Source organism: Ipomoea nil, unplaced genomic scaffold, assembly GCF_001879475.1.
Source record: "Ipomoea nil cultivar Tokyo-kokei standard unplaced genomic scaffold, Asagao_1.1 scaffold1026, whole genome shotgun sequence".
NCBI classification, from domain to species: Eukaryota; Viridiplantae; Streptophyta; class Magnoliopsida; order Solanales; family Convolvulaceae; genus Ipomoea; species Ipomoea nil.
In genome coordinates, this window is record NW_017617454.1 from 1,709,331 (window position 1) to 1,724,690 (window position 15,360).

At 35.3% G+C, this 15,360-nt stretch overlaps 2 protein-coding genes across 3 annotated transcripts; both read left to right on the forward strand.

The window, feature by feature from the left end:
* Positions 1–2,165: 2,165 nt before the first annotated feature.
* Positions 2,166–11,124, forward strand: LOC109180528 (protein trichome birefringence-like 19). Of its 2 annotated transcripts, XM_019330157.1 has the most exons (3): positions 2,166–2,297; positions 8,024–8,402; positions 10,098–11,124. In XM_019330157.1, the coding sequence occupies exons 1-3, from the start codon at positions 2,179–2,181 to the stop codon at positions 10,911–10,913; spliced, it is 1,314 nt and encodes a 437-aa protein (XP_019185702.1). In that variant the 5' UTR covers positions 2,166–2,178; the 3' UTR covers positions 10,914–11,124. The 2 variants fall into 2 exon arrangements, with proteins under 2 accessions (XP_019185702.1, XP_019185703.1); XM_019330158.1 differs by lacking the exon at positions 2,166–2,297 and having other exon boundaries at positions 7,853–8,402.
* Positions 11,125–12,732: 1,608 nt separating this feature from the next.
* LOC109180490 (cinnamoyl-CoA reductase-like SNL6) lies at positions 12,733–14,846 on the forward strand. Its single transcript, XM_019330110.1, has 5 exons — positions 12,733–13,033; positions 13,123–13,295; positions 13,379–13,567; positions 14,129–14,282; positions 14,392–14,846. The coding sequence occupies exons 1-5, from the start codon at positions 12,790–12,792 to the stop codon at positions 14,682–14,684; spliced, it is 1,053 nt and encodes a 350-aa protein (XP_019185655.1). The 5' UTR covers positions 12,733–12,789; the 3' UTR covers positions 14,685–14,846.
* The last annotated feature ends 514 nt before the right edge of the window (positions 14,847–15,360 follow it).

Genomic DNA, 15,360 nt, shown 5'->3' on the forward strand with positions numbered 1-15,360 from the left:
CATCTTGAGGGGATTAAGTATGTTATTGTATTAATTGGAACTACTAATACAACAATGTTATGGTCTACCAGTTTACCTCTTAAAATTTCCGCAATGCCCTTGAATTTTTGCATTATTGTACCTCTTATCAAAATTCTCCTATTATACAATTTTTGTTTTACCTTTAAAAGGAATATAATGACAATAGTTTTTTTTTTTTTTTCTTTTTTTTTTGGCATAGTAATAATAACAGATTCTGCAATTACGGTTAATGGTATTTTTTTTTTAAAAAAAATTATTTTATGCATATAACATATAATATTCACACCACTTTGAGAATGATTCAGATGCGATTCAAATTACGTCTACACCATATAAAATTTACTCAAAAGAAAGCTTGATTTATACTCTATAATACTTTTACTTGATCAATGGTATTTTTTATGCATACATACAGTATCAAATATTTTTATCGTTATAAGACTAATAATCTAAATCACCCTCTAACATTCCGGCATTATTATATTATTTTTGTAGGGGCCGCCGGCGAATACACTTGATGGGGTGTGGACCCCGGCCCAAGAAGAACAAGGCCCAAGGGATAGAGTCCACGGATAGTGGAAGAAGCCCAGAGCGATTGAGGAACGATCCAGTGGATAAAGGTTTACAGGGCCCAACAGGAGCCAGGGTCGAGTCCAGGAGTCGACCCAGGCCCAGGTTGAGGTAATGACTCGGCAGAGAGTCGTTGCTTAGCATTTACAGCAGCAGTTAAGAGGTTCGACCGAGCAAGCCGTTGAGAGCCCGAGAGAGCCGTTGGCCGGCCTGATAACGCCACTCAACGGCCCCAAAACATAATTAGCCTTAAAATAGCCTTTTAATGTGCTTTAACTCGGTAGAGGAGTGCCTACTATATAAAGGGCCCTCCGTGAATGTAAGGGGGCGAGTCCATGCCCAGATAATAGAGAGAGACACCCTTTTCCTTACTGCTATTATTACCATTTTCAAAGCCGCATTGCGAAAGGTGTATCCACCAATCAAAGTTGTGTTGGACCTCCCTGGACTCAAAAACCCTAAAACCAACAATACTCCTTATGTATCTATCCATATGTATACACTTTAGGAATACTTCATTATTTTATTAATTAAGATTTTTGCCTTTCGGTGAGCCATGGGAATGATAGATAGCTAAACCACTACTCCTCATTGCAATATATCTTGTTTAACAATTAACTATAAGCGGATAGTATATATAATTGTGTTTTCAGTTTTGACCAGCGTTATTAGTATTTTATAAAGATAGTAAATGCTAATTAAAAAAGCTAAAATTTGTATTTTAGCGTTTTGATTTAGTCAATCCGCTAAAGTGTTGAAAATCATTATTATTATTATTTGTTGTCAAAACGCTATTTACCAAACAATATTAATACCACCGGTTTTGAAAAAAACAATATTGTAATTTTTTTTTTTTTTGATTCACTAACAAACAGAATTGTGCAACACGACTAGAGTGTTTTTGTGTTTCGACAACGTTTCCTCCTAAGAATTTGTCAAAACTTCTCCTAGGATTGTTTCCCTAATTTTAAAAATGCATTTCCTAAAATGAAAGCAATAAATAATACACACATATATACACAAATTAAACACACACTTATATTTTTCATATTTATACATTTTGGTCACACTTTGCATCTTGCGTTTCTCTGTTTTTATATTTTTCTTTTCTGTGTCATATAAAAAAATATAAATAAGATTATTTAAATTCAAAATCATAACCGCATTAAACTGTTATATATTTTTCGTTCTTTTACCGGACCCAAATTGCAACATTTTTATAGGGGTATAGGTGACATTTACTACTTTACAAAACGAATGAGAAGATGTTTAGTAACATGTAATTAGGTAACAATGTGACATGGACATATAGAAAAGACTATTTATGTGATAATACATGTTGTGAAGGGTAAACAAATGAAGTTGGAACAATTATTTAGGGATACTTAGGTACAACGGAAACCATAATAAGAATAATAATAATAATAATAATAATAATATTATTATTATTATTATTATTATTATTATTATTATGAGTCCCACGTTGGTTTTAATACAAATCACAAATAAGCAATTAAGCATCTATTTAATTTGTTGTTGTTGTAATCATTTCCCATTTCCCCACCTTCTTTCTCTCCTTAGAAATCCATGGAGCTACTCGGCGGGAAAAGTAGCTCCACGGCGCAAAAATGTCCGAAGATAGTAATGTTTGCCTTCTTAACATTAGTAGCAATAACGTTGGTGCCGGTGTTCCGGTCGTTAAATAAATACCCAGATGCGGCCACCCTCGATGCATCGTCGGAGGTGTCGCCGCCGTACAACGGGAGGGTGAAGGAGGAGGATATAAAGATCAAGGAGGAGGGCGATGGGTGCGACATCTTCACCGGAGAATGGGTGCCCAACCCGAATGCCCCGTATTACACCAACGCCACGTGTTGGGCGATCCACCAGCACCAGAACTGCATGAAATTCGGGCGCCCGGACGACGGTTTCATGAAGTGGCGGTGGAAGCCCGACGGCTGCGACCTGCCGGTGTTTAACCCGTTCCAGTTCTTGGACATCGTTAGGAACAAGTCTTTGGCTTTTGTCGGAGACTCTGTCGGACGAAACCATGTCCAGTCCTTAATATGCCTATTGTCTCGGGTAAGCTTTCCACTTCCCTCCCCATATTCAATAAAGTTTCCACTATAACAAATCGATTATATATAAAAATAATATAAATACTACGAGAATATCCAAAATATGTCTGGATACGGTTCAATTTTTATGTTTTCATTTCCTTTTTCCAGGTAGCATTTCCTTTGGACGTTTCAGAAACAAAGGATGAGAATCGGAAGCATTTTATGTACAAAGATTACGACTTCAACATTACGATGTTTTGGTCGCCCTATTTGGTCAAGACGGGGGTGACATTTTCTGAATTCAACGCAAACCCCTTCGACCTGTATCTAGACGAGTTCGATGAATCTTGGACAACCAAAATCAAGGATTTTGACTATGTAATAATCAATGCCGGCCACTGGTTCTTCAGACCCACCACTTTTTACCTAGAGGGAAAACTCGTGGGATGCCTTTACTGCAAAGATCCCAACATTACCCAATTATCAAGTGCTTTCAGTTATCAGAGGGCTTTAAGAACAGCCTTTCGAGCAATTAACAGCCTGGAAAATTTCAAGGGCGTGGCGTTTTTCAGATCTTTCGCCCCTGAACACTTCGAACACGGGCGTTGGGACCAAGGTGGAGAATGCAAGAGAACAGTGCCATTGAGGAGGAACGACTCGTCAGCTCTGAGCGAGTTCAAGCTTGATTTATACGACATCCAGAGAGAAGAATTCAGGATTGCAGAAGAAGAAGGCAGAAGAAAGGGGACGAGATTAAGGTTGTTCGATGTAACACAGGCAATGTTGTTGAGACCGGATGGACATCCTAATAAGTATGGGCACAGGCTGAACCTAAATTTCACTTATTACAATGACTGTGTGCACTGGTGTTTGCCAGGGCCAATTGATACCTGGGCAGACTTCTTTCTGGAAATGCTCAAGAGGGGGTTCCAAAGTAGATCACCAAGCTGAATTTTGTACTTCTATCATGTACCCTTAGCTTTTTTGTTTGAAATTCAATTCGCTTAAGTTTATAAGTTTTACTTTGTTTGAAAATAGAATGCAATGAATTATTAGAGGTTTCTTAGATACATTACCCCACTCACAAATTTTACTTTGTTAGAAAATCGGAATGGCAATGGGTGGAAGGTTACTACATAATACATATATCACCGACCCACACATCTATACCCCACCATGTAAACTATTAAATTGAATGAGTTCAATTTTTATTCATTTATAATGTTATTTATATATTTATAGATGAAGGTCCTATTTGGTAAAATAGTCGGTCTATCATCCAATTTTGACTTATTTGACCACTATTAAATGTTTGACTTGGTTAAAAATCAATATAAGTGTTTGGTTAATCAGCTTTTTATAACTCCAAAATGCTAAAATTCAAAAAATTGCTCAAATTATCTTTTTTCAAATTAGTTTTTTTTAGAAAATAAATTATACCAAATAACTCTATAAGCTAACAGCCAATTTACCAAACACCTTTCTACAATAAGCTAATGTTGTTAACTAGTCATTCCCTCTAACCCAAGCAACTAAAACTATTTGCTAACAGTCATTTACCAAACAAGCCCGAAAAGTCTTTTTCATGTTGCTGTTAAGTTTCTTCTTTCACTGCAAAATTCAATGGCTTAATGTGAACTGTTTGTGGTTATCATCCATGATGGTGCTGATAAGAAGAAAAGGCATTTTTTTTTGGTAGAAATAATTTCTTATTGGCCATTTAAGATCCGTCAGTGGTCCCAGTATATATAAGAGGAAAACAGCCATCCAAAATATGCAATTCATTACATTTTTTGTTTATTAATGGTTTGCTGTTTTTGTGAAAAACTGGACCTAGACCACACACTAATTTAAGGTAAAGAAAAATAAAAGATTTTTTTTTAAATAACTGGGCTACTTTCCTGGGCTCTGATTGATTTGATCCAAACAAAGATTTGTGAATTTGGGCTTGTTATCTGACCCATTTCCCATTGGCACATTGGGCCCACTTTAAAGTTTTCGGCAAATTATGGTCTACATAGTGTTATGTGGACCATACTAAAAAGTACATTTTTTATATACTAAATGTATATTATTCAATATAATGTACGCTCAGTAAAAAAATAATGTACATCCTCTGATGATACATTGTACATTATTTTTGTACTGAATGTACATTATTTTACAGTATACAAAATATGGTCTACACAACTTGTGTTGACCATGGTCTACACAATAATGATTGAAAGTTTTCTGATTACTTTTGTGTGTTTTTATTAAACAAACAAAAAAAAAAAACGAAGACATTTGATGTAACTATACTTTTTTGAGTGACTAGAAAAACTCACATCTATTACTTGGACTAAAAGTTTGTATGAGACTGTTTCACGAATCTTTGTTCGTGGGTCAATATGAAATGTAATATTTATAATGAAAACTTTAATACTAAGTGAGGAATAAAATGTTTATTACTTGTATGGAAAAATGTAATATTTTTGAAAAAAAAAATAATACTTTTACATTTTAATTTAAAAGTCTTACATTTGACTTTATAAGTAACAAACTTGCCAACATTACTTATAAGGGAAATTGTAATTCTTTTGATTAAAAAAGTAATACATTTACATCAAAATGTAAAAGTATTACATTTGTCCTTAAAAATATTATGTTTTAAGTAACAAACACTTTATTCGCCAAGTAGCTTGTAGCTCAATGACACCTTTGTGATCTCCCAAATGTGGCATCACAAGTTTGAACCCCAATGGAAGGCATTGACTCTTTGTGCTTCAACATGTTGAGAAAGTATGTATGAACAGATACTACATTGTAAATTTATAATAAAGTCAGTAGTACTCAAAACAAAAAAAAAAAAAAAAAAAAAACAAAAACAAACAAACAAACAAAAACACACACACACAAAACAAACACTTTATTCATATTCTTAATTAGTATTATATTTTTAAGTCTAAGTATTACATTTTTATATTGACATGACACGACCGTCTCACAGATATGGTTTCACACAAGTGTGACCCTATTACTTGAGAGTATGCATTGGATAAACTCTATTCATCACATAGGAAGATTTTGTACGATAGTTCGACAATGTGACTATGTGGATGTTGACAAGAATCTAACTCATAATTTTTTTAGTACAATAATTATGCTCTACTCACTCAATCATCCCCTCCTGGAATTAATGTAACTATACTTATTTAGTATTCTACAAGTATAGAAGACTTGGTCCTTTCCTTCCATGGCACTCAAAAAGAAACAGGACTAAATTAAAGTTGATAAATCTTTATGTACACGACTACTCCATCTTAGGGGGATTAAGTATGATTATTGTAACTGAACATATACTATATTGTAAAGGAGTCACTAATTTTGAAAAAAAAAATATGATTATTTTATTAATTGGAACTACTAATACAGCAATGTTATGGTGGTCTACCAATCTACCTCTTAAAATTTCCATAATGCCCTTGAATTTTTGCATTATTGTACCTCTTATCAAAATTCTCTTATTATACCATGGCTAAACAAATATTTGTCTTTCATTATTTTTGTTTTACCTTTAAAAGGAATATAATGACAATAGTTTTTTTTTCTTTTGTGCATAATAATAATAATTGATTCTACAATTAACGGTTAATGGTATTTTTTTTTATAAAATTTTTGGCATACAACATATATATAATATTCATACCATTTTGAGACTAATTCAGTAATTCATATGCGATTCAAATCACGTCCACATCATTTAAAATTTACTTAAGAGAAAACTTGACTTTAGCTTGATCAATGGTATTTTTTATATATGCATATATACACTATTAAATATCTTCGTCACTATAAGACTAATCTGAATCACACTCTTTAGAAGAAAGTATATTCTCGTAAATAACGTTATATAATCAGGCTTAGTATTAGGAGCCACCAAATGCAGTCATTAAAAGAGATAATGAAACACGAAATCATATTTATGAATTATGATCAACCGCTGCACTTCATCTGTGTTTGTATATATATATATATAATGATGATGGTATGTTGCTTTTGACTTGGACCTAACACGTTTGTCTTCTTTACTTTTAGATCAAGATCAACTTAGAACTACTTCCCCCCTCATTACTTGTAACATCATTAGTTTAATTAGATATATGGACATCGTTCAATTAGTGTAAATTAATCTAAGTTATTTATATATAGTTGATTCGCTCAAACTGAGAAGACCATTAGACCACTTACATTAAAAGTCAAACTTAAAATCTTGTGATTACTAAATCAACAATATAACCAATAATAATTCGATTGAGTTGCCGTTTAATTAGTTTTCTTAGTCACATGAAATAGCTCCAAAATTTAATTTTAAAAGAGGAAATAGTTGGTTCACCCTCTCAACATTCAGGCATTATTATTTTTGTAGGGGCCGCCGGGGAATACACTCCATATTTATCCATATCCGTATGCTTCATTATTTTATTAAGACTTTTGCCTTTCGGTGAGCCATGGGAATGATAGATAGCTAAACCACTCGTCACTGCAATATATGATATTGTTTAACAATTAACCATTAGGGAATAGTATATGAACATATACTACAATTTAATAGAGTCAGTAGCATTCAAAAAAAAAAACCATTAGGGGATAGTAAATTGTGTTTTTTTATTTTGATGGGTATTAATATTTTATAAAGATGGTAAACGCCAACTAAATAAACTAAAATTTTTATTTTAGTATTTTGACTTAGTCAATCCGCTAAAGTGTTTTTTTTTTTTTTTTTTTTTTCAAAATGCTATTTACCAAACAATATTAATACCACCCGCTTTGGAAAAAAAATATTGTAATTTATTGTTATTATTTCATTTTGGTTCATTAACAAATAGAATTGTGTAACAAGAGTGTTTTTGTGTTTCGACAACAACATTTCTTCCTAAGAATTTGTGAAAACTTCTTCTAGGATTGTTATCCTAAGATGTCTAGTAAGGTATAATTAGGTAACATGGACATATAGAAAAGAGTGTTTATGTGATAATAATAATACATGTTGTGTTGTGAAGGGTAAACAAATGAAGTTGGAATAATTAATTAGCTTAGGGATACTATATGTAGGTACAACTAAAACCATAATAATATAATAATAATATACATATGAGTCCCACGTTGGTGTTGTCTATAATACAAATCACAAATAAGCAATTAAGCATTTATTTGTTGTTGTTGTTGTAATCATTTCCCATTTCTGATTTCCCCACCTTCTCTCCTTACAAATCCATGGAGCTACCCGCCGGGAAAAGTAGCTCCACGGCGCAAAAATGTCCGAAGATAGTAATGTTTGCCTTCATAACATTGGTAGCAATAACGTTGGTGCCAGTGTTCCGGTCGTTCAATAAATACCCAAATCTCGCCACCCTCGATGCGTTGTCGGAGGTGTCGCCGCCGTACCACGGGAGGGAGGAGGAGGAGGAGATCGAGATCAAGGAGGACGACGAGGGGTGCGACATCTTCACCGGAGAATGGGTGCCCAACCCGAATGCCCCGTATTACACCAACGCCACGTGTTGGGCGATCCACGAGCACCAGAACTGCATGAAATACGGGCGGCCGGACGATGGGTTCATGAAGTGGCGGTGGAAGCCCGACGGCTGCGACATGCCGGTGTTTAACCCCTTCCAGTTCTTGGACATCGTTAGGAACAAGTCTTTGGCTTTTGTCGGAGACTCTGTCGGACGAAACCATATGCAATCCTTGATATGCCTCTTGTCTCGGGTAAGCTTTCCACTTCCTCCACAAACCTGTTAACGAACCCGTATATACGAATTCTCAGGTTATTAACTAGGTAATTCATATCGTTTTACATATATAATCACTTTTTAATATTCACTCTTCACCCCAACATTATTTACCAAAAATATTAGTAATCGCTTTCTTAGTTTAAGTTGATCAGCTATGGGTAACTTAGATTGGTCTACCTTTCCGTGCTCCTTTAATTTGCTGGCTAGGATCACAATGTTAGGTTTACCCATTCACACTTTCAAAAAGTGACTGTTAATATTTTGGTTATAAAAATAAAAAAAAAAAACAAAAGAAACATATACAAAATCAAATATAAAACAATGACACAAAACAAATCTTTTATCTGAATTTTGTTTAACCCATTATTTAAGGAAATTCTTTTCAGTTTTTTTTTTTTTTGGCATTTTGCAGTTTATGGTCCTGAATGCTCCCCATGTATTATTGATGGGGAATCATTAAATTTCCTGTATGTTGTGCAATTCAAAGATTAGGTCAAGTTAAGTACAAGGTTTAGTAACCTAAGCCATTTAACGTTTCAAAGTTTGGTGAATTCTTGAAGGAATCATTATTGTTAAGTCCTAGAATGATTAGCATACAGTACAGTGAACTGTTGTACACTTTAACCACCCAGCAGAAATTATAAAAAATTTTCCTATATGAAGCCTTCATTGATAATGATATTTTATAGCCTTCATTGAACTTTTTATATTTTATATTCATAATATAGGAAAAAGCCAAGTAGGTAATATAAAATATTAACATTTCAGAATAGTGTATGGATGCATCAGCCTGTTCATATGATGGGTTATTATTTCCCTTTTTCGTAAACCATAAGATTTAATTACTTAAACTGAAAGAAAGCAAAAAGTTCCCAGAATTATAATCATTGTAGACCCAAAGCATCCTGGTATAGTAGAGCATAAAGTGCAGGCTCTTTACCTGTTACTAAAGACGCTACAAGCTAATTTTACTGTCTCTGATTTACGAAAAACTCATAACTACTACTTAAATATGCAACTCATCTTATGACTCTAATCAAAAAAGAATCTTAAACTAGTAGAGATTGTCCATAGCTAACAATCTCAAATTAAAAAGTCCAATAAAGAGTTAAATTTAGAACTTTATATTCTACTGATTCCTACACATATAATATTATTACGTTTTTTTTAAAAAAGATTCAGAGGGAATCCAATCTTGGCATTTTACAGTTCACATGATGCGTGGTAGCGATGATCGTGAATGACATGTTTCTTGATCGATCTGGGAATTTTCACAAACAAATATTTTTTTTTGTCTATGATCTGCTACGTTGACTGTTGTACGTAGCAATGCAGTTCCTGTGGATCTGCATCAACCCCAAAGTTTAAAACAATATTCCCGACATACATAGATTCTCTGTTGGATATATTATATACATAACTTTACACGTTCAAGATCATCTTGTTATACGTAATCTTCATCTTTGTTTTTCACTATCTTATCATGTGCCCACTATCTTTTTTAGGTAACAAATGTGTACAGAGTAAATCCAGTCTTATCATAATTTATTAAAAATTAAATTTGAAGTCTGTAAAGTTATAACTATTAGGTTATTTATTAGGTCGGTCTAATTAAAAGACAAAATTTGGTTATATGATTTGAGTATTTGATTTTGATGGGATGTTTTAGGTGGAGTATCCGATCGACGTTTCAACGTCGAAAGACGAAAACTTCAAACGATGGAAGTACACGACGTTCAACTTCACGATGGCGACGTATTGGTCGCCGTTCTTGGTGAGGGCGAACCAGGCGAGTTCCGACGGGCCGACTCACACCGGGCTGTTCAACCTCTACCTAGACGAGGCGGACGAGGAGTGGACGACAGAGATCGAGGGATTCGACTACGTGATCATAAACGCCGGCCACTGGTTCCACCGTCCGGGGGTGTACTTCGAGAACGGGCGGCGAGTGGGGTGCCGGTTCTGCCAGATCGAGAACGTCACCGACCTCCCGATGGCCTACGGCTACCAGATGGCGTTCAGGACGGCGTTCAAAGCCATAAACGCGCTAGAGCACTACAAGGGCATCACGTTCCTGAGAACGTTTGCGCCGTCGCATTTCGAAGGCGGGGAGTGGAACGACGGGGGGAATTGCGTGCGGCGGAAGCCGTTGAGGAGCGGTGAGGCGGTGCTGGAGGGCGGAGACATGGAACAATACCTGGCGGAAATGGAGGAATTCAGGGCGGCGGAGAGGGAAGGGAAGAAGAAGGGGTTGCGATACAGATTGCTGGACACGACGCAGGCGATGTTGATGCGGCCGGACGGACATCCTAGTCGGTATGGGCATTGGCCGCAGGAGAATGTAACGTTGTACAATGATTGTGTGCATTGGTGTCTGCCTGGTCCCATTGATTCTTGGAGTGATTTCTTTCTTCATACGTTGAAGATGGAGGGTAGAAGAAGTTATAAAGAAAAGCTTCAACTTCTGCAACAGGAAAACATATAATCCGATCGATCCACCAGTCCAGCACCAAATCCTTGTTCCTTTTAACTTTGTATCTTTTAAATTCCTTCATAATTAAGGGTTTTGTATTATCATTATCTCACTTGTAGTGTCTTTAATCTCGATCAGCATGTATTGTGGAAAGGAAAAAAAAACTTGTTGTATACAAATGTGTACCACTATCAGGTGACTTGACTTCACAATTTTTTATGTTTATCCTCTGTTATAGATTAACCAACCTATTATGAATTTTCATGGGTACAACCAAAAGTTAAAAACAAAACTACATATATATCATTTATTTTGTTAAAGGGACTTCCAAGAGTATAAAAAGGGCATAATATCCTCGGGCGAGTCTTAGTTCAATGGTTCAATGAAATTTTGAAAGTCCTATTTCAAGAGTAAGTGAAGGTTCGAGATTTTGACTTATTAAGACATTTTGTTAAGAGAGAATATATTATTTGGACTCCCAAGTTCTACTTCATACTTTTACTCCTTCATTCAAAATTGTGATGTTGATATTTTCTTTGAAATCTACCAGATAAAAACAATTTATTATCGCTTGACACATCAAGAAGTAAAAGTAATAGAGTAGAGATTGAGATTCATGCCCTAAAACACTTTGTTAAGTACCTTGGTTCTTGCATTCAACATTCTTTTTGTTCTTAGTGCTTTATTTTTCCAACCAGTAGTGTTGGCTAGTCAGCGACCAATCCATTTAGATACACTATAGACCTGTAGTGTCAGTTGGTAATTAACATACAAAAAAACGCGCGCGTCGTTTCTTTACTTAAAGAAACGGCGCCGTTTTGACCGCGGTCCACGATATAACGACACATCCTGTTCCCTGAAAATTTTCTTCATTTTCGTCCCCGCACGGTTCAAAAGGTCACGTGATTTCACCTCTACAATTTTTACGTAAAAATTACTTTAATTTGTTTGCATTTATTTTTCATATTATGTTCATATTTTATTTTAGGATTCAAGCTTGATCGTTTACTAGTAAGTCATTATTTTATTCGATTCAAAATAATAGCCAATTAAAATAATAAACAATTTATATCACATTAGCTGGGCAAGCTAAGGTATAATATAAACATAGAATTATTATATATTTATATTTGATTTACGGGATACCAAGTGATGTGGTATTGGGGAGACATAGAATCCTTCCATGAATAGTAACCAGGCGACCAGCAGAATTGCCTTCCTCCATCATCACCTTCATTATCACCTCTACTGTGAATCCACCATAGAAGATTTGTTAGAGAGTTCCCATCATCATATTCATTCAAGTTCCTTATCTTCTCCACAGCACCCTCTTTATCATATTCATTTGCCCCCACCCAACCCGACTTTCTAACTCCGGCATTCACTACTGGAAATTATTGAATTTCCGACCACCTGAAAGTGATCTTAAATCAAGTTGAAAGCAAAAAGTGGTCGGAAATAGCAACCAGGGTTTTTCCGGATACCAAAAGTGGTCGGAACAAGACTTTCGACTTGATTTAAGATCACTTTCAGGTGGTCGGAAATTTCAGAATTTCCAGTGACTGGTCTTCTAGAAGGTAGAAGACAACATGGGCAGTTTAGGAGCAACTGTCTTTACCAGTCTCACCAAACGTTATTTAGTTTGACAATCTTTAGCAATGTAATAAATAATGTCTGTGTGCAGTCACATCCTAAACTAATATTCTTCCTAGCTTGTACCTGCTGGTATATATGTTTTTCTCGTTAGATGACAAACTCTATCGACTATCTGACTTTCTTACTATATATATTTATTGTTTGAGAATGCTCAGAATTAAAGCATGTGCTCCATCTCAACTAAAAGTCTAAGCTGATAGTTGGATTGCATATTTATGTTTATATATATTATATGCTCAACACTCAGCTCCCATTGAGATCCATCAAGATGGCAATGGAGTGCAGGAATGAACTTTCGTTTGCCTTGCCTGTTGAGCCACCACGACGCTGCGCCAGTAATGTCTTTAGCAGCCATTTATGGTGTAGAGAAAGGAAACTGGTGTGTGTTACCAGTGGGAACTCATATTTTGGTGCTCATTTGATCAGGAAGCTTCTGGTTCGCGGTTATCTGGTTCGAGCCACCATTCAGAACCAAGGTAAATTAAATGTGTTGAAAATGGAGGAACACTGTATTCATCTATTTCATCGGTCTGAGTTTGGTGTTTTTTTTCCCACTTTTGAGCAGTGGACTTTGAGGAAATGAAGGAGCTATTGAGAGAAGAAGAGATGAAGCAGCTGGAAAGTGTAGTGGTGGCAAGAATGACAGATTTGGATTGTTTGTGTGAGGCATTTAGAGGCTGCCATGCTGTCTTCCACACCTCCTCTTTCATTGATCCTCATGGAATCTCTGGATACACAGTAAGCTAATTAAGCTTCTTGGCATAGTTTAGATGCGTTTACTTCAATTCTCCAGTTTTTCATTTCTCCTTTTTCGTATCCAGGAACGGATGGCGTTCCTGGAGACCGAAGCTGCGGGAAATGTCATTGAAGCTTGCAGCAAGACAGCCTATGCAAGAAGATGCATCTTCACCTCTTCTCTTCTTGCATCCATCTGGAAAGGCAATAACCATGAACATGATGATCTAGATGAGAGTTCTTGGACTGATGAGGATTTCTGCAGAGAAAACAAGGTATACATATAGATATTATTAGTCCTGTTTGGTAAAATAGTTAGCTTATAGGTCAATTTTGATTTATCTAATCACTATTAGCTTTTTGTTTGGTCAATTATGTTAAAATTCAAAAAGCTGCTCAAAACAACTTTTTCAATTTGCTTTTTGAGAAAAGAAATTATACCAAAACAGCTATCAGCCTAATTTACCACAAACACCTTTGAACACTCAGCTAATGTTATCAATTAGTTATACCCTCTAATTAATCCAATCAGCTAACAGCTATCAGCTAACAACCATTTACCATCTAGGGTCATAATCCCCTTTACATATATGAATGTTTTTTTTTTAAACCCAAATTAGTCGGATTGTTGGGTTGGTAATTATAAGGTTTCAAATTTAACTCATAGTGAGAGTGACCAATTGACCTTCTTAATTTGAGCCGGTCATAGGTAAGGTTTGGTTGTTAGTTTGATAATCACAAGGTTCCAGTTGAATTTTTTTTTTTTTTGTTTGAATTATGAATAACTTAGGTTGGTTTACCTAAACTTTACAAAAACATATTTTACTGCAAAACAGCTATGGTTTGCCTTGGCTAAGACGAGAGCAGAAAAGGTAGCTTGGAGGAAAGCAATGGAGACAAAGGTGAAGCTCGTTACAGTCTGTCCTGCACTCGTGATGGCTCCATCCTTCCCACACGCCGACACTGAATCATCTCTTCCATATCTAAAAGGCAATACATAATACATTACATTAAAAACTAATCTTCTTACGATGTTTGCAAGAAAAAATTAATTCCCAGATTCTATTATACTTGTGTTGCTGTTCCTTGGCTCCTTCAGGTGGGCAAGTCATGCTGCGACAAGGAGTTTTAGCGACTGAAGACGTTGATAAAGCGGCCGAAGCGCATGTGTTTGTGTATGAAGAAATGGATTATGGAGCTTGCGGGAGATATCTGTGCTTTGGACGAACGATTACAACGCCAGAAGACGCCGTTCTGCTCGAAAACAGATTGAAAATGCAGGGCCTGCTTTCTGCATATGAGAGTGGTGAAATTCCGGCGAGACTTTGCAAATCAAAGCTCACCAGATTACTGTTTCACACCGCTCGCCGGCTATCCTGCAAACACCGATAAGCATTGTGTGATTACTATTACTATGAAGGCTTGGACCAGAAAACTCATAATAGACTTACCCGGCTGGAACAGGATTAGTCCATATAGAGTTTTAGTGTATCTGTCTGATGAAATATGTGGTATGACAAAAAAAAAAAAAAAAAAAAAAAAGTGATACTTATACTAGCAAATATAATATTTATACTCATACTAAATAAAAAATAAAATATTTATTATTTATAAAGGAAAACATAATACTTTTAAGGACAAATGTAATATTTTTATATTTTGATGTAAAAACATTACTTGTTTCATAAACTATTACTCCTTCTGTCCCATTTTATCTGTTGGATTCGGTTAAGGCTTGACTAGAATTATTTACAATTTAATTTTTTATAATATTAAGTATAGAATTAGTAGCCAAGCACCTTGTGCTCAGATGACATATAGTGACCTCTCCCATGTGGGAGGTCGGAGGCGCTGTTGACTCTTTGTGTTTCATTTTGAACAAATACTACAATGTAATAGACTCAGTAGTATTAAAAAAAAGTATAGAATTAGTATGTAAAATTTATATATTTAGAAACTAGAGTAAAATTCAATTTTGGTCCACTGACTATTGAACTTGTGTTAATTGCAACTCTTGACTTACAAAAATGTTAATTTAGTACCTTGATTATACAATTTTTTATCAATT

Bases quoted from the DNA above. Each gene is read 5' to 3' on its own strand.
- LOC109180528 (XM_019330157.1), top strand. From the start codon at position 2,179: ATGGAGCTACTCGGCGGGAAAAGTAGCTCCACGGCGCAAAAATGTCCG. The intron at 2,298-8,023 runs ATACCCAGATGC...CCGGTCGTTCAA, and splicing joins GTGTTCCGGTCGTTAAATAA to TAAATACCCAAATCTCGCCA. The intron at 8,403-10,097 runs GTAAGCTTTCCA...GGGATGTTTTAG, and splicing joins TGATATGCCTCTTGTCTCGG to GTGGAGTATCCGATCGACGT.
- LOC109180490 (XM_019330110.1), top strand. From the start codon at position 12,790: ATGCTCAACACTCAGCTCCCATTGAGATCCATCAAGATGGCAATGGAG. The intron at 13,568-14,128 runs GTATACATATAG...ACTGCAAAACAG, and splicing joins ATTTCTGCAGAGAAAACAAG to CTATGGTTTGCCTTGGCTAA. The intron at 14,283-14,391 runs GCAATACATAAT...TGGCTCCTTCAG, and splicing joins ATCTCTTCCATATCTAAAAG to GTGGGCAAGTCATGCTGCGA.